At 43.2% G+C, this 23,244-nt stretch overlaps 1 protein-coding gene across 1 annotated transcript in view; it reads right to left on the reverse strand.

The window, feature by feature from the left end:
* Nucleotides 1-23,244, reverse strand: part of LOC137153191 (rho GTPase-activating protein 20-like) — a 54,457-nt gene that overhangs the window by 9,703 nt on the left and 21,510 nt on the right. Inside the window, exons 2-9 of the mRNA XM_067548305.1 lie at nucleotides 18,135-18,217; nucleotides 13,953-14,123; nucleotides 13,184-13,333; nucleotides 11,327-11,368; nucleotides 7,319-7,403; nucleotides 6,203-6,280; nucleotides 4,936-5,002; nucleotides 1,008-1,196 (exon numbers count right to left, since the gene is read on the reverse strand). Coding sequence (XP_067404406.1) covers nucleotides 1,008-1,196; nucleotides 4,936-5,002; nucleotides 6,203-6,280; nucleotides 7,319-7,403; nucleotides 11,327-11,368; nucleotides 13,184-13,333; nucleotides 13,953-14,123; nucleotides 18,135-18,217 — 865 coding nt within the window. The remainder of the gene's footprint in view (nucleotides 1-1,007; nucleotides 1,197-4,935; nucleotides 5,003-6,202; nucleotides 6,281-7,318; nucleotides 7,404-11,326; nucleotides 11,369-13,183; nucleotides 13,334-13,952; nucleotides 14,124-18,134; nucleotides 18,218-23,244) is intronic.

Consider the following 23,244-nt stretch of genomic DNA (forward strand, 5'->3'; position numbering starts at 1 on the left):
CAGGTGAGTGCTCTACCCCCTGGACTATGGGATATTCTGATGTTGAATGCTCTCAATTTGAAGCTGTTGCACTGTGGGTAAATAATGTTATGGTTGGGGAGGGGCTGTTGCTTCATGTAAGCTCACCTACGGGGGCCTGATCCGATAGGCAGTCTCTGAGCATGCCTATCAGATCAGGAGAGATAGGCGGGTGAATGCCTATCTTCCCCTGGTTTGGGAATTGCTCTGGAGCTTAGGGGGAGATAGGCCTCTGAATGCCTAGAGGTACGCAGCCATGCACATGCCCACAGTGAGAAACGCTGGCACCTAGGGAACTTTCAGTGCAAAAACTTAAGTGCCAAATGGGTTTAGGCACGTTCAAGATTCAGCAGAAGTTTTGTTCAACACAGCAAACCCAAACCTGGGACTTAGGCACCTGACTCCTTTTGTGCATTCAGTCCTGAGTGATTAACTTTTTCTATCTCTCGGTGAATACCTTACTGTAAATCATCATCATGTGTCCAGCTCTACAGATGGTCCAATAATATTCATCAGAGAAACCACTAGTGCATTTTTCATCAATTGGCAAAGACATTTGTCATGGATATTTCTTGTATCGTTTGAATGGCTCTAGCATGGATGTTATTACATGCTGAGTTCAAGGCATTAGTAAACCATTTAGCCAGCCAGTAAACAAAGACCTCAGAGACAACATGCTTCTTGGGAAGAACAAGTCAAAGAGCTAAATATGGCCTCACTGGTGACCCTGTGTGTGGGGCACAGCGATTCATCCAAGATGATCGTAACTTGCAGTTGAATGCTAATCAAGCACCTAAAACTTGGGACAAAATCAGGGGACAAAATCAAGGGACCAAATCAGCCCTGGTGCAACTCATTTCACTGCAGATATATTTAAGCTAAGAGTTTCTCTCTAAAATAAAAACACAATGTAACAGAAAGTCAGCACCTGCCACAGGAAGAGCTCCAAAGTTCTTTGATGGTACATACAGTGTCATCCCAGCTCTTACCTCTCCTCAGGTGCACTGGAGCTTGGGGCCTGGGTTTCAGGATGAACTGACACTGCCTGCCCTTAGGAAGCTGATCCAGGAGGGAAGCCTCCGTCTCATCAACTAAGTGTGTGTTGTTGTTGGTTCCCTGGTGCTGGTCAACAGAGTCTCGGCGGCAGCTCAGTATGATGCTGAAAGGATGCTCATGACCTGTTGCGACAAGAGACACAGAAAGAGCAGGTGAGGCTGCAGAACTCACGAATTTCACTATGTGAAAACAACTTGGGATTCTGGTTTGGTTTCTGGTGGTCAGGCATCCACATCTCACAACTTCCACCACAGTTAGTTAGTGGCAATCTCATCGGAGAGCCCAAAGCCTGAATCCAGCTATTACTCCTTGACATGGTTTCCTCGAGATCAGGAGTGAGGAGCACCACTGGTGGAGGTTTGGGGGAACCTGCTGTGCTGTGCCAATGCTGTATGCACGTGCTCTGGGGTAAAGAGGAAAGCTTGACCGAAGGGGCTTTCAGCGTAGAACTTTGCACAAGTACAGCATTCACTAGGGAAAAAGAAATCTAAGGAAAAAAGGAAAAGGATAAAAGTGAAGGTTCAGTTGCTTTTTCAGATGTGAGAAGTTGCCATGAAGAACACGGCAGGGAGTGTAAAGATCAATGCAGCAACTCTTAGAGTTAAAATTATATTTTGGAAAGATCTGCTGGGTGGCCTCCTTAGGCATTCATGCTTCAGCCTCCCCAAATCTGAATACAGAGGAACATATCATTATTATGATTTGAATTACAATAGTACTTAGAGGCTCCAACTGAGATTGTGCTAGAGGCACTGCACAAAATGCATAGTGAGAAATGATCCCTGCTATGAAGAGCCTATAGTTTCAATGGACAGGATGGACAAGGATGGGAGGGAAAACGGAGAGGCAAAGTGACTTGATAAGGTCACACAGTGGCAGAGCTGGGACTAACAATCCTTCTCTCCTGATTCCCAGTCCAGTGCACTATCCACTAACCACACCCCCTCTCTGGGGCACACATTCTGAGCTTGTTTATTTGTAGCGGCAGTGGAAAGTGGAAACAGATGGAAAGTTTACTTTAAGAACTTCTTGTGTTTGGTAACTGTTTATAATGCTGCCATTTGGAGATATGAAAAAGGTTACTGAAGGGTGGAAGCTGAGCTCTTGCTGAGTGCGTGTGCACATGTGTATGCACGCACTGAAGGGCGGGGAGAATTATTTCCTTAATAAATTCACATTATCAGATGTGAATACAATCTCACTTGGATGGACAACATAACTTTATTTACTTTGAACAGACACCAAAGGGACATGCACCACGCTTGATCAGTCTACCTTTACGCATATATCTGTGTTTTTATTATTATACCTGCAATGACTGTGTAATTATTTACACTCCCCTGACCACCGCCATAAATATGTCAGGGCTGTTTTTAAAATAAATAAATCAAACAAAAGCCACCAAACCAACCTTCATTAGCCACTCTACATAACACACAATGTGCGCGCACCTCTACGTAACAAACCAGTATACGTGTCCCTCTACTCACAAGCTACCCTACTATAACAATCCTGTGTGTGCATTCCTGTGTTCACGAGATATCCTACAATAAGAAACCCGTGTACATACTCCCTATGCTAACATTCATTACCCTGTGCCTACATGATACCCTACAATAAAAATCCAGCAGGTGCTTCCCTTCACTAATGACCATAACAAATAAGCACTTGTGAGACACCAATAATCACAAACCAACATGTGCTGCCAACTGCTCAGAAACAACCCTATAACAAGAGTCTTATTATGACAACAAGCTCTTAAGAGCAAACCTACAATAACAAATCAGTGTGCGCAAGCCCTATGGGAGAATTAATCCAGAAAGGAAACCACATCTCAGTTTCAACAACGGTGGGAAAGTAACTACCTTTTAAAATGATGAAATACATTTTAAAGAGACATCGTGCGTGAGGTAATATTTTTTATTGGATCAACTTCTGTTGGTGAGAGAGACGAGCTTTCAAGCTTACACAGAGCTCTTTTTCAGGTCTGGGAAATGAAGAGTTCTGTATAGCTGTCTCTCTCACCAATAGATTCTGGTCCAATAAAAGATATTACCTCACTCACCTTGTCTCCCTAATATTCTGGGACCAACACGGCTACAACTACACTGCATATGAAATATGTTTTGACAGTCATCACTGAAAGCTGACTGTGTATCTGAGTGCAAAAACTTGTCCATTGGGGTATCACTCAAGCCATTACATGTTATGGCTGAACCTCAAAAGATTTAGTCTAGGTAACTAATCATCAGTTCAGCGCTCAGGGCATTGGTCAAAATATTAGGAGAGATGTGTGGACTTAAAAAAGTTCTGTTCAGATACGCAGCCTGCAGTTCAGATGTTTCAGAACACCTTTGATCTGGACATTGTATAACACACAATAACACATAGTGATGCTTTGTTCCCTCCCCATTGCTAGATCACATTGAGAGTTCTGATTGTGTTTGAGAGTAGCACAAGGACAGCCTGACTCTTTCAAAAGGATCAGTACTTCATAGTTCTGGTCATGTTAAAATTGCCCAGAGGACAGTATTTTAGGGAGTTCTGGTATTTTGGGGATTCTGGTCTCTGCCAGGGATCACAAAGATTTGAAAATACATGAAAATAAAGCTTAAAAAAATTAACCAAAGTTTTTTGAACTTCAGAAAAAGTTCAGGTTAGGTTTGATTCTTATTTTATCCAAATGGCCCTTCCCTAAATATGATTCTATCACAGCGTCATACATAATAATAGAATTTGTTATGAATTGCTATGGGAAAGATTGGAGAGACTTGGTTCACACACTTTGCCAAAGTAAATACCCTGTCTAATTTTAATTGTACATCTAATCTTACTTCTCTGTCTTGTTTTTGCCAATGATGCAAATATGAACAAATATTTTTTTTGCAAACTTTAGCTTTAATACTTTCTAATATTAATGCCTGGAGTTAATAAGACAAAATACTGTGTTTTATTTTATTTGATGGTGTTGTGTTTCTGAAATCATCTCACAGAGAGCCTGGATAGTGCCCTGGCTCTGAAACCCCAATATGCACATTTATTTTCCTTCCAACTGACCAAAGTTTTTGTAATCTAAACAGAAAATTATAAAAAAGGAACTTTTCAAATAAACAATTTGCAAAGGTCATTTCCCCAAATGACCTGTGTCTCCTTGCAAGATCGGTTTCAGATTAGAGTGGGTATTCAGACTAAAGCAATACGAAAAGCCTTGTGAAATGAACCATTTATTTAATGGGCTATGACCTTTTGCATGAAAAACAATTTCTTTAACTCTGAGCTGGAATGCTTTGAAAATACCACACCAAAAAGATTAATATTTTGAGCTCTTAAAAGCGGGCTTAAACATTCCCAACAAATAAATTCTAAAGCACTTCTTCCTTCATTTACCTTCCTGTCAAGACCTACCTTCAAGGTTCTGTGTTTCCCCTCCAAGATCGGAAGCCATCGCTACCGTCTAAAGCAGCATGCCGCATGCTTGTTGTGCTTTATGTGTTAGGGTGTATGATTTGCTCCCCAACAAGTCAATCAGAGCTGAAGGGATTAGGACCTAGTGGGAGATGCTCAGCCCTGATTGATAGAGTCTAATCTGGCAAGTCCCTTGTGCGTGTGGAACAACCAATTGAAGATGATAGACAGATGCCAAGAGTTCATGCCCAGGGGTACTCAGCATTTCTTAACAGTGGATTGTGAATGCACCACCAAATTTTTAAAGAGCCAGCATGCAGTTTGAGATGGATTTTACAAAGGGACAAAGATGCTTCCCTTATCCAGTGACCAACATTATTATTATTTTTATCACCTACATGCTTCATCAGCATCTACGTACTAGCATATCTAAAGGAAAAATGGAAGAGCTCTTACCAATAAGGGGATAAGCAGGGTCATCCTTTCCTGATATCACCCAGAGGTGGTAGTCACTTGGTCTACCCTGTGGATTGAGGAACAGAAGGGAAAAATATAAAAGGGGGCCAAGGACTGAAAAGAGGGACCAGAGAAGCTGGACACAGCACACAAAACAACTGGAAGAGATAACAGCAGAAGGGTCAGGAAATGAATAGCTGTAAACATCTGGGAAAGCAGCATGGTTAGGAGCGACAAGCTCTCAGAAGCAGTTTGTTTCACAGGTAGAGGAAGGTGAAAGGGTCAGAAAATGGAGAGAAAAATAATCAGGAGGGTGAAAACAAACTAAGGTTTCCCCAACATCCACGTAGAAGGCTCAGATTCAGGAAGTCTTTTGACATATTGATCAGACAACAACACTCAATTCCATTAGACCCCAGGAATGGTGGCATTTACTGGCTACGAAGGGGTGAGTGTAATACTCCGTACCAGCTTCAAGTTCAGAAGGTTTCTACGTTTTGCCTTGATTAACATGTCAGCTTACTAATATTGCTATTCAAGTTCACACAGACACAAGTATTTCCTATCTCCCATCAGCTTGCATAATGAAGTGCAAGCATACTTGCATAGTATTTTATGTTCACACATTATGCAAGTTGAAGAAAGAGATGAAATATTCATTTCTCCCTTAGATTGCAAGCTTTCTGGGGCAAGGAACATGACTAACTAAGGGTATGTAAAGTTGCATGATAATTTATGACACAATTGAAATGATTTTCATTAATAATTAATAAGAAATGATGCATCACATAAATGTATAGTCAATGTGTTGCACAGCTACCTTTGATATAATCTATTGGGATGTTGCTATGCCTCTCTTCAGTACTGTAACTGATGGAGCATTACTATTAACCAAGACTCAGCTGATAGTAGCAATTATTTGTTCAATAATTTCACAGCTCTATTAATAACTGTTTGGAGATTCTGGGCCAAGATCAAACCCTGGTAGAAGTGGGTATAAGTCTCTGGAAATCAGTGGAGTTGGATCTACTTACACAAGATCTGAATTTGGTCCATTATATGGATGTGTGTTTTTATAAATCTTTATATCTGCACAAACATATTCTCACATCCTGTAGTCTGGAGAATACTAGTGTTCTAATTGTTAACTAGAACAAGTCATTGTCAATTTTTATCAGATTCCACTGTATCTGTACTGTACTGTAAAACAGAAGATGTTGCCAACTTCCCAGCAGAAGATCTGACAGGATGTGCAGTGGCCACTTACAGGAAGTCCAAGCTGATTAGCTGTCTTCTTGATCACGTTATCTGCCGTTTCTGTGTTGGACACATTTACTGTAGTGGTCTAGGCAAGGAAGACAAAGAGTACTTAGAAAACTAAGGGGGTGGGGGGGGGGGGGGTTGAGGTTTGGTAACATTGTCAGTTGGCTTGAAAATCAAGGGAAGATACTTTCTTGTCATCTCTTTAGGCAGGGTATTGTCTGATATTACCAAACATGAAGCAATGATAATACCATGAAGGTTAGGGTTTTACCACTACTTTATTAGCTTGATAATACACTGGTATTTTTAATGGCCGTGGGAGAGTTGGATCAACCTGGAAATAGGGATGGATCATTCCTAAGCACAGTGATATTACAATGGAACAACAATACTAATCACCTTCTTTCTATCACTTTTCTAACACGGCACACCAAGGTAACACAATGGAAACCATGGAATCCTAGTGGGACTCAAACGTCATGCTGCCAGAGATGAAACCCAGACTGGTAGTTCCACTGTTATCACAGGAGTGAAACATAGTGCAGAACTCTAGCAATGCAATGGGATTTTGTACTCCTTTCCTGAGGGAAGGATCACCAGAAGGTGAGAATGAACCAATGAGCCAGGCATGAAGCTCAGAACTTAGTGACAGGCATATGAAAAGAAAAGAAAATGCTCCATCAGATAAACTGAGGAGATGGTACCAATGAATCTATCAAGAACAAAATACTCCATCTATTGCACCAGTAACAAGAGTTATTGGGCACTGCTTTAGTTGTAGCCATTAAACCAAAAGCTGTCACTAAGGACAAGGGGTAGCACAAGGCAACGAAATTAAAGCAGGTGGCCAAAAATAATCTCCCAAACTAACTTTTTGGTGGGGCTAGTTATCCCTGAGCAAACACTTCCTAATTTCTTGAGCTGACCAGCCTCTGAAAGGGGCTCCCAAGGAAAGAATCCAGAGGATAGATTGTGAGTCCTCTTGCATCACCCTCTCAAGTAGGGCCTAGCTATTTTAGAAAGGATGTTGGATACATTATCAGCATAACAGCCCTCTCCACACCCACTCCAGATCTCCATATAGCATTGGTATGATGAGTGTGTTCTCAGTTTTACTCACAGAAGTACAGTTGTCAGCATCCAGAAGTAGGATTTGGGCTGTTAGGTTTTTTGGATATTCATTCTGTTTCATCTCATTGATTTGCCTGAAAATCCAGGGGTAGAAAAAACAGAAACAATCACATTACAGCAGAATTTGAGAAAATAACTACAGCAGATGCAGCTTAACACCCAATGAGGCAATTATCAAAAGGCGATCTTTTCAAGTTGAGGATGTTGGTTAACTCCACAATTGGAGCTGGCTGTGTTAGAGACCCTGATGCATACTAACCTCATAGAGAATGGATTGTATATGAGAGAAATCAGAATGTATTGTGGAATTATTTGGAGAATAGAGATGACCTAAGGGTGGCAACTGGCTCCAGGACAGTTGGGGAGGTTGTCTGGACTATCTGGACCAAACACTGCTCTCTACAGATGGAACATCAGTGACCATGCTACTGGAGAGGAGATCCCAGCAGCCTGCTTGGAAAGTTAGTGCCTATGAGCAAGGGATCTTGAGAAGTCATCAAGTCCAGCCCTCTGTGCTGAGCAGGACCAAGTAAACCTAGATCAACCCTGACATGTGTTTGTCCAATCTGTTCTTAAAAACCTCCAGTGACAGGGACACTCCCACAACCTCCCTTGGAAGCCCTAGTCCAAAACTAAACTAGCCTTATAGTTATACAGTTTTTCCTAATATCTAACCTAAAGCTCCCTTGCTGCAGATTAAGCCCGTTACTTCTTGTCTTACCTTCAGTGGACATGGAGAACAACTGATAACTGTCCACTTTACAACAGCCCTTAACGTATTTGAAGACTAAACACGACCAGTTTTTAAATCTTTCCTCACAGGTCAAGTTTTCTAAACCTTTTATCATTTATGTTGTCCTCCTCTGGACTCGCTCCAGTTTGTTCACCTCTTTCCTAAAGTGTGTGGTGCCCATAATTGGACACAGTACTCCAGTTGAGGCCTCAGCGGTGCCAACCAGAGTGGGGCAATTACCTCGTATCTTATATACAACATTACTGTTAATATACCCCAGAATAATATTAGCCTTTTTCACAGCTGCATCACATTGTTGACTCATATTCATTGTGATCCCAGACGCTTTTCAGCAGTACTATCATCTAGCCAATTATTCCCCATTTTGAAGTTTTTCTTTTGATTTTTCCTTCCTAAGTGAAGTACTTTGCACTTGTCTTTACTGAATATCATCTTGTTGATTTCAGACCAATTCTTTAATTTGTCAAGGTTGTTTTTAAAGCTAACCCTGTCCTCCTAAGTGCTTGCAATCCCTCCTAGCCTGGTGTCATCTGCAAATTTTATAAGCATACTCTCCACTCCATTATCCAAGTCATTAATAAAAATATTGACTAGTACCAGGACTGACCCCCGTAGAACCCCTCTTGATACACCCTCCCAGTTTGATAACTACTTTTTGAGTCTGGTCTTTCAACCAGTTGTGTACCTGCTTTATAGTAATTTCATCTAGACCATATTTCCCTCGTTTGCTTATAAAAATGTCATGTGAGACTGTGTCAAAGCCTTAGTAAACCAAGATATATCATGTTTACTGCTTTTCCACTATCCAGTAGGCCAGTAACCCTATCAAAGAAGGAAATTAGATTGGTTTGGCATGATTTGTTCTTGACAGATCCATGCTGGGTATTCCTTGTAAGCTTATTGACCCCCTAAAAGCTTACAAATTGATTGTTTAATTTGTTCCAATATTTTCCAGGTGTCAAAATTAAGATGACTGGTCTATAATTACTTGGATCCTCTTTGTTTCCCTTTTTAAAGATAGATACTAAGTGTGCACTTCTCCAGTTGTCTAGGACTTCACCCATCTTCCATGAGTTCTTGAAGATAATTGCTAATGTTCCAAGATTGCTTCAGCTAGTTCCTTAAGAACCATAGGATGAATTTAATCAGGCACCGCCAACTTGAATACATCTAACGTATCTAAATAACCTTAACCTGTTCTTTCCCTATTTTGGCTTGCATTTCTTCCCCCTTGTTGTTAATATTAATTTTGTTGAGTATTTGGTCACCATTAAATTTTTTAATGAAATCTGAAGCAAAATAAGCATTCTTGATGCATTCTTGATGTCATCAGTTATTAACTCTTCTTCCCTACTAAGTAGAGAACCTACACTTTCCTTTGTCTTTCTCTTGATCCTAATGTATTTAAATAACCTCTTCTTATTGTTTTTTATGTCCCTTGCTAGATGTAATTCATTCTGTGCCTTTGCTTTTCTGATTTTGTCCCTATATGCTTGTGCTATTCTTTTGTACTCCTCTTCAGCAATTTGTCCATGTTTCTACTTTTTGTAGGATTCCTTTCCAATTTTCAGGTCACTAAAGAGCTTCTGATGGAGCCATATTGGCATCTTACCATTCTTCCTTTCTTTTGCATTGAAATAGTTGTCAGTTTTGCATTTAATATTGTCTCCTTGAGAAACTGCCACTTCTCCTGAACTTTTAATCCCTTAGATTTTCTTCCCATGGGACCTTATACCAGTTCTCTGAATTTTTAAAGTCTCCTTTTTTGAAGTCCAGTTGTCCTTATTGTGATGCTCCCACTTCTTCCTTTCTTTTGAATAATGAAATCTATCGTTTCATGATCACTTTCACCCAACTTGTCTTCCATGTTCAGATATTTGCAACCCTAGTCTTCCCTGTTGTTCAGAATCAAGTCTAAAATGGCTGTCCTCCAGGTTATTTCCACCACTCTCTGAAACAAAAAGTTGTCCCACTACGTTCCAAGGATTTATCAGAAATTTTGTGTTTTGCCATATTACTTTTCCAAAAGATGTCTGGGTAGTTAAAATCCCCCATTATTCCCCGGTCATATGTTCTGGATATTTGTGTTATTTGTTTTAGAAATACCTCATTAACCTCCTCTCCTGGATTCGGTTGTCTATAGCAGACCCCTACCATGATATCGCCTCTATTTCCCCCCACCTTTTAATCTTTATCCAGAGACTTTCGACTAGCTTGTCTCTCACCTCTTTCCGGATCGCTGAACAAGTGTGTGTATTTTGGATGTAGAATGCAACCACTCCTCCCTTCCCCCCTGCCTGTCCTATCTGTACAAGATATACTCCTGGATACCAATATTCCAGTCATGAGATTTATCCTGCCAAGTCTCTGGGATGCCAATTAAGTCATAATTTAACGTATGTACTAATCCTTCTAGCTCTTTCTGTTTATTCCCCGTACTCCTTGTGTTTGTGTATAGACATCTAAGATGTTGAGCAGATTCCCTCACTGATTTCCCTCTTGTTGCTCCTACAAGCCTATTGTAATTTTCCATGTCCCCCCCAACATCAAGCTCTCTGTTAAGGTTGGGTTTTTTTTGCTCACCTGTGGGCTTTTGTCACCTGCCCCCTTTGAGCCTTATTTAATAGCTAAAGGCCAGGCTGAAGCTCACACTGTAACCCAGATTCTCTTACTGGCCCCCTTCTCCATTCACAGATCACATGAAGACGGAGGCTGCTGACAAGTGAGATCCCAAGTATCAATGATTTTGGCCCAAGTGTGCCTGTTATAACTCTTTCCAGCACTGAATTTTAGATCATCAGTGTTATCCTGAAATTAGAGGAGGATCTTTTCCCCTCTCTGCACCATCCATGAACAATATCTCTGCCCAACATATTAAACAATAAGCATTTACTAAAAGTGATTTCGGCCTCCAAATGACGCTATCATGAAATATCAAGTTCCGATCAAAGCAGACACCATCCAAAGTATCAATATCATTTTCATTACAGTAAAACAAAATCCTGTTACAAAGAAAGAACATTTCCCAAGGATGTTAGCTCCTATTTAGTGAAATTTGTCCTCCTGGACTTTTAGAAACCTCTCCACTTTCACCAAAGGATCCTAGATGCAGATTTTCAAATGCATAAAAGACAATGGAAAGGCAATGGGAGTTGAGTGTTTGGCATCTAAACTCTCCCCCCATCTGTTTCTAAAGGATTATCAAGTGACAGCACATCAAGAGGAGATAGAAGTGACTCTTACCACAGTAATGTTGAGAGCCATCGCTCCTTTTCTTCAGATGAGCTGAGAAGAAAAAGGGAGGCAAAATATTAAATAATGGCTAAATGACTAATAGCGGCTAGAAACTCTACCAGGCTTCGCTTATAATTAGCTGTAACTCTCAGTTCCTTCCTGGAAGCCCTAGAACAAAAGTGCAGTCCTTTCCTGGTTCTGTTCTATTTTAACAAAAAGAAATAATAGTAATAAAACCCCAAGAGCAGCCGCGCTGAGTTAGATTTCCTGGCCAACCTGAGGGGTGTTCAGATAAGGAACAGATATCTTTCTGTGACGGAGTTAGCAAGTCATGTGGGTCTTTATTTATTTTTTGTAATGACCTGTAATTGATATTTTGTTTCCACTACCATTTCCTTTCCTATGCTGACAATTCCTAGAAGCCTTCACTGGCAGTATTGGTCAATAATGTCTCCAGTGCTATCATTCGGATAAAAAAAAGATCCATCTAGGAGACAGAGGCCTGCAGGAATTGATTGCACATGGCATAATGAAGTGAAATGCAGCATCCACGCTGCTCAGAGGGGATGGAAGAGCAAGGGTGAAATCAGTTTGTGCACCCCAGTTCCTTTGCCACTAAGACAGTTTTCCAAAGCACAAACATCAGCAGTTCTTTTAGCATTAACTAGCCATAGGCCAAGGGGCCAGAACTGAATGGGAGGCAATACCCTCCTATCCCTGCATGATTGGGACCCACTGGTGGACAAGTGTATGAAGGAAGCTGGCATTATAGCTGCCTGCAGTGTACCTGGTTCTCCAGGGCTGTCATTCTAGCATCTTTCATGAGCATAATTCACCTCTCCCTAATAATAAAATGTGGGCAGAAAAACAGCCTGAAGGAGCATTCCCAAAGATGAAAAGGCCATTCTCATTGAACAGACTGGAGTTATTTTCAGAAAGTTCCATATATGCCCTCTTCCCATAAGCTGTCAGGTTCAGTCAAGATGATCTTAATATGTGAATATTATTTACCCTGCAAATGTTTTATTTTAAAATGGATTGCATGATTTTAGTGCACCAGGAAAAAAGTGCTGGTTGAGGAGGAGTAGGGATAAGGTGGGACTGAGGAAGAATTCATTGCATTGTTTAGGGTCCAGAAAACTGCACTGAACTGACTAGTGTGCATATGCACCAGTGGCCTACCCTGAGTGGAATCAGAACCGCTCAACTGTGTGTCATAACCCCACTCCATCTAAGGTATTTACACAACTCTCATTACCATAGTATCTGAGCAGCTCACAGTTGTTAACGCATGTATCCTCACAATGTCCCTGTCAGGTAAAGCAGTACTGTTAGGAGGAACTGAGGCCCAGAGAATCTAGAGGTCTGTCAGTGCAGAGTGTGGTGGCGAGCCTCCCAGCTTGAGTTGACAGACTTGGGGTAGCAGGGTCTGTGCTAGCACTCTCAATATAGTGGTGTAGGCATACCCTCCTAGGCATCGGAGTCTGAGACGCAACTTCAAAGCACCGTCTACGCCGCTATTTTAGAGCGTTAACCCAAAATTTGTCAACCCAGACTGGGAGGCTTATTGCTACAGGCTGTGTACACATACCCTCAGTAACTTTCCCAAGGTCACAGAGGAACCCCATGGCAGAACCAGGACTTGAACCTAGATCTGGCTTGTCACCCCTGAGCTATTCTTCTTCTCTTTCTCTGTGTTGCTAATAGTTTAACAGAAATTCTTCTTTAGCTCACTTGAGCAGGACCTCTATTTTTGGAACAGGGGGCTCAGAGGTGTAGATTCTCTGTCATCAGTAGTTCTAAACACACAGCCTAGTGATGGCTATGAAATTGCAATGATGTGGGTTTGTTACTGTGTAGTGATACCTGAAGGAGACAACACAGTTGGTGGTAGGCCAGCCAATGACAAACGAATTCTCAGGGCTCATCTTTTTCTCGGACACTTCGTTGAGACAGGAGCCAGTCCATACTTCACTCAGGTGCACCTGCTTCTTCAGCTTCAAGCTGGAGGAGGACCTGGAATTCAAACCAGAAATTGCTTAGGCTAATGAGACTGGCTAGAGTGAGGCATAAGACACATACAGACTTCCTTGTCCACCTCCATTAATGCATATGAACTGAAATCTCAAGTATCCCACTGCTGGCCCCCCCTCATTTCCTCAGTCTTATCAAATTATGTGCCATACCATGGTGGTTTGTGATTCAGACAAATTACTACCCACAGACAAGTATGCATTGTTGAGATGAGCTAAGCTATTTACCTATCAGCTAGTAGGAAATGAAGAGAAGTAGCCAAAAGGTGAGTTAATTTTCTGTCTTCTGCATGGAGCCCCTATCACTCTGTTTCCTCAACACTGGCAAGGATGCCATGTCACTTCTTCAAAGCAAAGGGCAAACTTACTTAGTTGAAATCATGGTGCTTTTATGAAAATGCAGTGATAAATTAAGGCTAGACATGGCCAGCAATGACCAACACGTTTCTGGGGTTGGAATGGGGATCCTGCAAAATTTTAGAGGCCCCTTTAAATAATGTTGCTGTCCTGATACCCTAAGCCACAAATGCCCTTGATCCTGGCTTAAACCACAATCGGGTGTGTAGATGTAACACTTATGTAGCTCGCCTGCATTCTCTTACTTTGGCTTGGCAATGATCAGCATGTCATTGAAGAGGAACAAGTGTCTCTCCTGGGTCTGCAGTCCCATAGTAAACTGTACTCTCTCATCCAAGATGAAAACAGAATTTGGGTTACTGAAAGTCCTGGTGGGTAGCCCATTTTCTGGGTCGGATGAGGAAAGAGTAATTTCCCTGGAAAAAAATCATCACATGAATTGTGCAATTATTGCAACTCCCATACATTTCATTAACAATCCAATAGACAGGTGGCTATTTCATTTCTTCTCACATAGGCTCAGACTCAACATAATGAAAGCTGTCTGTATATTTTATACTGAATATGGAGGAAAATCCTGAGGTCCTTAATCAGTTTTCACTTGGCCCTTACTCAGGCAAGAGTACTGTTACCTGAGTAAAAACCTCAGATTGTGAGCTTATAAGTGGAAAGGGGGCTAAGATCACTGCATGAGGTCACTCATCAGCATGCACTGCAGGCAAATTTACAATCAGTTTATCAATTCCATTTTTATCAATGCTAGTTCCATCCACCCAAATTGCTTGTCTGTGCATGGGCGTAGCATGATGATATATACCAGTCTAATTCCATCTACCTGATTCAGGGATCTGGTTATAATTTTATAAAAACACTTTGAAATCTACTGATTAAAAGCACTATATAAGAGCTAGGTATTACTGTTATTGTAATCCAACTATGTTTTGCTATGTTAGACTCATTTGGGTGCAACATTTTGCTATAGAAACAATGGCTGCTATATCTTTATTGCATACAGCAAGCAGTCACTGGGATTAAACTCGACTCCTTACTCATACAAACTAGCAAAATGAAATACAGTAACTCCACCATCGTGTTATTCTTTTCCCTTCCCATTCCAAAACTCCCTCTACTGTTCTCAAGTATATGGATTGCATATGCTCTCCCCTACACTATTAATTTAGCATTTGCTGCACCAATGGCCTGTTGCGAAGAATGTCACAGAATCGTCAGTAAGTGAGGTGGGACAGATCTGGTATTCTCATTCTTTATTGCTACCCTTGCTGTAGTATGTGGAATTGCCTCTACTGAATATGCACCAGTGCTCTCTCCAGATTGTCTCCAACCATAGAGCACCCTTGGTGCTGTGACTATACAATCAGTCCTAGCTGGATTCATTAGTCTCATAGAAACGGCTATGTAAATGTAAATACATGTAAATGTAAAGTCCCCAAACCCTGGCTTTATTTCAGGCCAGAGTCTCTGGCTTGTCCTATCTTGGCACTCTTATGCTCACAAATAAGCACATGCTTGGTTTATAAGCCTGTTGCTTCTACAAGTGAAAAGATGAATTCACTTTAAAACATGCCTTTGAAAGCTTCCCCTGTCTGTCAATGGAGCAGTGAGAGAGGAACACTGAGTGACCTCAGCAGTGATTTCCCAATGCTGGAGAAATTACAAGGTTTAATAAATACAATAGAAGGGTAGCAAAAATAAATCAATAAATACATACAAATTCACCAATGCCCTGGGGGCCCAAGAAAAGATGGCATTGTACCAGCCCCCTCCGAGGCAGTACACCATGAGAAATGTGCAGAGCTTCCTTTGCTTCCTCCAGCCAAATAAAGTCAAGAATTTGTTTCTCTTTCTTGAGTTAGTGTGTTATTGAGGGGGGAGGGGCAAGCTGTTTGGGGGAGAGAGGGAAAAGCATTTCTGAGACCACATTACTTGGGCAGGCGATGTGGATGACGTGATTTCTGCCATTTATTTTAAACCACCCTAAAACACTGGCTTCTGTCTGAACATTTCACAAAAGCAGGATTTACTCCGAAGCAGTTAAATACAGGATGAAAGGAAACTGCTGCTCTTGGAAAGAGTTGCTTGGTGCAAAATGTAAATCACTTAAGTTTTTATCTTTTAAAACAAATATTTATTTTAACTAAGCAAATCACTGCAGTGATGTTATTTATGAGAGAGTTATCAGAACCAAACAGAGAAAGAGCATGACACTCCTTTATCTGTCATCTAATTGTTACACTGTGCAGGGTGGGGAGAAACTGCCTGAACTCTAAAATGGTTATTCTCCCATCAAAGGGTTGTGAGGCTTGGCTACTGTACAGCACTTGATATTTCAGCAAAAGAGTTGGAAGGTCAGTGTGTTCATACTTGACTATAAACACTGGACGTTTTGGTGCTTTGTATCTGAAGAAACTAAAGTCAGGGAGGGCACTGGATGGCTTCAGAGCTTGCAAATGGGAAATGGAGCTTTTCACATGAGATCACCAGTTAACACATCACCCGTGGGTCTCCGGCACCCAGGGTCCATACTTACATTGGTGCCCCTCCCCTCCCCATCAGCGGCAGCATCCCTCCGGGGGAGGTGTCTGCGGGTCCATGTCCCCTTTCCCCCACAACCCCTTGTTGGTGGCGGCAGCAGCAGTGGCGGCAGGGCCTTGTAGTGGGTCTGCGGGCCTGTTTTCCATTCTCCCCCACTCCTCTCCAATCGGCGGCAGCAGCAGCGTGGGCAATGCCCCTCAGGGAGAGTCTGTGGGCTCATTTCCCGCTCTCCCTCTGCTGTGGGGGCTGCCCAGTGGCGGGGGGAGGGCATGATGGGCTCTGGTCCCTGTGGCTCCCTTCTTGTGGCCTTGCGGAGGGGCTGGGAGTACGCCCTGGCTGCCTGCGACAGGGGGCAGCTCCTCTAAGGATGGCCTGGTTGGTGTCCCCCCTGAGGCCAGCACCTGGGGACATGCCCCCCCCCTTGGTATGTCACTGCCCAGGTTGTAGCAAAGGAAATCTGTCACCATCTGAAAGGTGACTTTTAAGAAATTAGTCTAGTGGAATCTGTCCAGTTCTTAGCAGAAATGTGTCCATAGCTCAAAACCAACCACCGTTATTGGCAATCGCAGCGGAAAAGGCAAGGACAGAATGGGTCACAAACACTGAATTCCCATCTCGCCCCCTAGAGTTGGCTGGCCATGGGAGCACATTGGTGGAATGGTACAGAGAGCTGGTGCTGGCCTTCTCACTGCATGTGGTCTGAGGGTAGTTAATTTCTTTCTCTGGGGCTATCAACCCACCATCTCTCACAGCACCTGCATTCACTTCAAAAGCTTATGCCTTTGGTATTGCTGCCCACCCCTACTCCTCTTGTTGGGCAACTGAATGATTGTCTTGGTGTTCCTCTTATCTGGGTGCCATTTTGGTTCTTTCCATTTTCTAGATTGGATTATGAATTTCCAGACTCAAACCATTGCCTGTGATTGTAGTGCAAGTCCTGAATTGGCCCTGGCACTGCTCTCCCCTATGCCAGCTGGCAATTGACTTCAGCCTGAGCAAGCCCAGCCCATAAAGAGTTTCTCTGTACCAAGAGACTCTGTTTTGACACTTGCCAATGCTGTTTTTCACCAGTGGCTGCACATCACTGACACCAATAACCAAGGACAGAGGAGTCCTTCAAGTGAAGGTCTGCTCTGGGAAGCTTGCATTTCCAAAGTTTGCTTGTGTCTCACTTTTCCATTAGATCAGCAATTTAGTTTCTTAGGGCATCTCTGTTTCGACCTCTCATACGATTGCCCGTTGCTGGTTAGATGGCAGACTAAACAGTAACAACTCCATCAGCTAAACATTCATTGACTATCCAGTTGGAATTACACAGAGAAGCTGAGACAGGGGTTGTCTCATTTAGAGCAGAGCAAGAAAGTGAAACCAAGTATTGGAATTTTTTGTTTTTGTTGGTAATAACAATTCCTTATTTCTTTTAAGGGCCTCACTGGCTATCTGCGGCTTGGCTTGCAGAGAGAATACAGTCAGGCTGCTGTGACTAACCAAATATTTATCATATGTGTGGTTTGGCTACCGGCATACGAACTTCACCTTAACTTTGGCTGCTTTTCCATGCAATGAAGTCTAGATTCTGATCTGTGTTACACCAGTGTAAGCCCAGAGTGACTCCACTGAGTTGTTCTGGATTTACATCTGAATGTAGGTGAGATCACAGTCTGGCACTACATGTTTTCAGCATCACATTTTTAAAGCACGTTCCAAAAAGGAAACTGGAACCCCTCCAGATGGGAGGTCTGTCCAGACACGAATGGACCCCGGTATTGGCAGCTGAATTAAAACATGGATTAGAAAATCTACTTGATTTCATTTTGTTTTTATTTGTAAAAGGGGCTAAAGAACTGGTGGGATATGGGGAGATGTTTCCTTACCTGGAATGGGATTTGGATTTGCTGAGAGCTTTGCTAATGGCAGAAGGGGTGGAGCGTCTTCTTTGGACTATGGGCTTCATCTTCTGTGAGAGAAAGATATATTCCAGTTAGTGTAACCAGTACCACCTCTGCACTCAGTTTACCACTGCAGATCTGCTTATTGCCTTCTATTTTTATATACAATTTCTTTTTCAATAGTTACCACTCACTGACTTTAGACATAGAAAGCAACATGCATTTGTGCTTCCACTGAAATTTCACTTCCTTTCTTTGCTATTCAAACACTTGTCAGCTCTCACATTTATTCAAGAGATTCAAGATTTTCCTAACTGGAAATATATCCAATTTTCACAGCCAAAAATCAAAGTGAGTAAGAGTAATGAGATGAAATAGAGCAGAGGAGAATTTAGGCTGAATATCAGGAAAAACTACCTAATATTCATGTCTAGCAGACTGTGGAACAGTCTGGTAAGGGAAATGATGGAAACCCCATTTGAAACCAAACTGGACAAAGACATGGAGCGTATACAGAGATCAATCATTTCTTGGCTGGAAGGTTGCATGAAATTACCTAATAGGTATCCTCTATCTCTAGTTTCTGTGATTCATGGATTCAGTGTTCAGCCTATTATTAACCCCCTTAAGATTGTATACCTTTGGAACACTCATCAGAGAGAAATCCTATTGCCATGTGAATGAAGTGACTATAATAATGATCCTTGACCGTTTGAAGGGTAAGGCCTCCAAGTGAATATATATGTGTGTAAGGTACAGGGCTTTCATTTTTTCAGTAAAGTTTGTGCTGGGGGAAGATGCCAGATTTACAGCCTGGAGACAAATCCTGACATAACTACTTCTACTTGAAGAGTAAAGTACTACTCACTGAGAATAAAGGTGGCAGAAAAAGTTAGCCTAAACAGCTCAGCACCTCTATTTCCAGCAGTTGCTTGAGTTTGAGCTTTAAGCACCTAACAGCAGAGAATGTGTTGAGAATTATAGATCATGGGACATTGGCATGGGTGCGATGTTCTATTAGAGAAGGTGTGTACCTTCTCTAACTGAACATTCCACCAAAAGGACCACTAATGTCCTTACCATCCATGAGGTCAGCCCGGGATGAACTGGTTATCTGGGAAAGAAACCTCTAAGCTCATTGAAACACTTGCTCCCTTTTTTTGAGAACACTCTTTTTGATGAGTGCAGGATAAAGGAAGTTTTTACTCTCCTTGTTTTCTATAATAGTAATAATAAATAATATTAATAATAAAACATATTTATTTATAGAGAGCTAAAAGATTGTTAGCTGTTTTGCAATGATGTAGGAAGACAAGATTCCTGCCCCCAAGACGTAGCAATTTAAATACAATCTGAATACACGGCATTGTCTCCCTCAAGAAGGTACCTTTTATCATCTGTCTGTCTGGTGTCTAAACTATGCTCATCACCATGGTAACTGAACTCCTTTCTCTTCCTGTAATCCCCTGTCTCATTCACCACACACCTTTAATCAGCTACAGCAAATGAGGTGGGGGAGTCCTGCAGATGACAGTTTCCTTTACTACACAACCCTGATTCACCTCCCCCTTCCCCAAATAGGTCCATCCCGTGCACTGAATAAAGCGGGGTCCTGTGGAAAAAATAGCATGCAATCATGTAACTAAAGACTGTATCATAATGCATATGCACAAGGGGGGGCTGACTTAAAGTTGCCCAGAATATCTAATCTATCTATCTATCTATCTCCCCTTTGCCCCTGTGTGACTCTTCTTAGCAAAGAGCCATTCTGTGCTAAGGAGTTTCACAGAGGGAACTGAATAAAAATAACATCAGCGCAAAAATGTTTGTTTAAAAAAAGACGAGGCCGTGCTGAGAGAGAACATCTGGCTTTCAGAGGTACCCTAGTGGGATAAAATGTTCTTATAAAACACGATGCAGTAAAGCAGAAGTCATGCAACAGCTTAGGGAGGGAGACCAAAGTTGGGGGTGGGCTCTAACAGTCTTCAATTGGAGATGTGACTAGAGTTAATACAGTAGGGCGTCTGAGGAGAGCTGATGCATATAGCCAACGTTTTGGGGCTGAGAAACTAATGTATCACCTAAACCAGTGTTATAACAATATCTTACATGCATCTAGCACCTTTCAGCCCCCCCCCCCAAACAAATCTTAAAGTGTATTATAAGCCACTTGTATGTAAAGGAATCACCTGCCACTGAAGTCTCATCTGTGGTATATTTTGGCAGCTATTTAGCAGTGCATATTAACATCACACAGGATAGGTAATGTGGAAGGATGTCTTACCCCCAATTAAATTTCCGGGAGTCTGAATGCAATTACCCAAACTGGAGTCTGACCAGAACTCTTGAGAATAGTATTGTTGGTTTTTGGATAACCATAAACGGTTTTATAGCTTATCCGAAGGCCGGCAACTCCAGCAGCACAGCAGTCTCAGACACATTGGATCAGTTCTGCCTTAGCAGGAAGAGCATGAATGATCAATTAATCGATGCCATTTCCAGTAGCAACTAGGTGACCTGCGGAAGGCTCATATACATGTACTGACCAGGCTTAATCTGTGGTGTTATGGCTACACGAGGGTATGCCTCTCACTCACTGACTCCAGACAAAATCCTTTTGCAATACTGAGGTTGTTTTATTTGTGTCAGGCTCTAATTCGATAAAGAAAAGGCCGCCTGGGGTGGAAATCCATTTGAGATACAGCACTGGCTCTTGGCAAACTAGAAGAAAATCACTCTCCCAATCTTGTACCAGAGTCACAAATTATTTTGCTGCCCTAGCTGATCACCTGTTCTACTTCTAATAGCAATACCCAAACTCTGCAATAAGATGGTACAATTGGCAATCTGCCAGGGCATAGGGAGTGGACCTAACTGGCATAGAATTAAAAATATTTATGCTTTAACTCCTATTTTCCTTGATAGATGGAAAGAAATTACTGTTCAGTAGCAATATAGTATAAACTTTCAACTGTTCAACTTTTCCTCTCCTTCTAGGGAGAACCTGGCGGTGCATCCCATTTTAAGATGCATCAGGCTATACCTAGGGTCGTGTTTTGACCACCTCCGGTTTATAAAGGAAAGACAGCTTTGCTGATGCACTGCTCAAGAAACTATCAGGCATGGAAATAATTCTCCTAACTCCCTGTATGTTCTTCCAGTGATGCACAGCCATGTGCAAAAGGTGCTCCGGACACTACTTGTTTCTAGAGACCATTATGCAATCCTCATCTGGCGTGTGTCAACAACACCTGGAACTCTGGACTGAACCGCTAGGGCAGTGGTTCTCAACCTGTGGTCCGGGGGCCAAAAGTGGCCCACGGGGGCTTTTAGAGTGGCCCGTGGATCCCCTCCTGCTGGCTACAGAAGGGAGCAGTTGCCTAAGGACCCAGGTAGAGTGTGTTTCCACGGAGCTACAAGACTGGTGCAGGCTCCTTGACGCAGCCAATGAGATGGGAGATCAGTGCTCCCCTCCCCCTGGCTGTTGAAGGGAGCACAGCAAAGCTCTCTGCCTGGGTCTCTGGGTGCTGGGGTCCCTGCTGGAGCCAGAGGGAGGGGAGCAGCGATCTTCCATCCCCCTGGCTGCAGAAGGGAGCCACTGCCTAGGGACCCAGGTGGAGTGCACGGAGCTACAGGACCCTGTGGTTTCCTTGCTGCAGCCAGGGGGAGGGGAGATCAGTGAGGAAGGACTCCTTCCACTTGGCTGCAGGGAGGTGGGGGCCTGCTGGTGGAGACTGGTGGCCCTTCAGGGTTGTAAAAATTGTATCTGTGGCCCTCGAGCCAAAAAGGTTGGCAACCACTGCTCTAGGGGGTCCTATTGTATGGACTACAACATAATGGCTACCAGAGCCCTCTGACCCTATTTACCAGCATGCTTGGAGTTGGAGTTGGAGTGGGAACAGAATGGACTAGAAACTCCTGTTGAGGCTGATGAGAGGCTTCTACATAGGGTGCCATAGACAGGCAGTTTGTTGGGCCAATGATGAGCCAGGGCTCCTCAGCCCCCTAACCCAGGCGGAAAGGGACAGCCTGACACTGAGACAAAGAGACTAAGTTTAGTTTCAGTTGGCCCACTGACAGGAATTCTGGGCCCCAGGGCAGAACGGTCCCACCCTGCCCCTTCCACCTGCGGCCCTGCCCACAGTCTGCCCCAGGATCCTCCCTCCCTTCCGCACTTGGCCCACTCACCGCTGCATCTCTGCCACCCCCCATCACTCGATCCCTCTCCTCTCTTCCACACTCTCCTTGCCCCAGGTGGTGAGCAGGGGCTGAGTAGGGAAGGTGGGAGGAGGGATGTAGTGAGCAGAGATGGGAGAGGTGAGTGGGGCAGGAGAGGAAGGGTGCACGCAGTGAACAATTGTGGGGGCAAGCAATAGGGATGCCACTGTGGGGAGGCCAAGTGCAGAAAAGGGGGTGTGGAAGAGAGGAGGGGGGCCAAGCAGGGAAGTGGGTTAGTGGGGAGGGACTTGGTGGCAAGCAGGGCGGGGATGGACTGTGGGTGGGGGCCATGGGCAGAAGAGGTGGGACAGGGAGCTAGCCTTCCCGAAGGGAAGCTTTCACCCCACCGCCCCTGGCCCAGATCCCCTTAAAATCACCGGGCCCTGGGCAATTGCCCCCTTTGCCCTCACCCCCATCAGGGGGCCTGGTTCTGAGCTTTGAGAAATTGGGAATTGAGAGGGAAGCAGGGCTGTTCAGGGAATCTCTGATGAACTCACTTTCTCACAAAGGTTAAGGGAGACTTTGAAATGCTGTGGGATTTAGTGCATGGGTCAGGCAGTTCTAGCCCTGCAGAGACCAGCATCGAGAGTGGCAGAGACTTGACCCAACACCAGCCCCTGAGAATCAGCCAAGACCCCATAGGACTCCCCACTGCCTCCCCTGTGCTAGAACCTTTCCCTGATGCACAGAGCTGTCGGGGTCTTTCCCTGCTGCTACAGCCTTTCACTTAGATGTGTAGCTACACAATGCAGGGTGGTTGCAGTCTGTTTTTCACATCACATACCCTACATACTGCTTCAAGTGGTTTGCAGTGTAGACATAGCCTAAGATAAGTTGGCCAACATTCACTTGCAGCACTTGTCTCTGGATTCATTCT

This window comes from Emydura macquarii, unplaced genomic scaffold (genome assembly GCF_026122565.2).
Source record: "Emydura macquarii macquarii isolate MOO-44397 ecotype Brisbane River unplaced genomic scaffold, CSIRO-AGI_Emac_v2 contig_1253, whole genome shotgun sequence".
NCBI lineage: Eukaryota > Metazoa > Chordata > Testudines > Chelidae > Emydura > Emydura macquarii.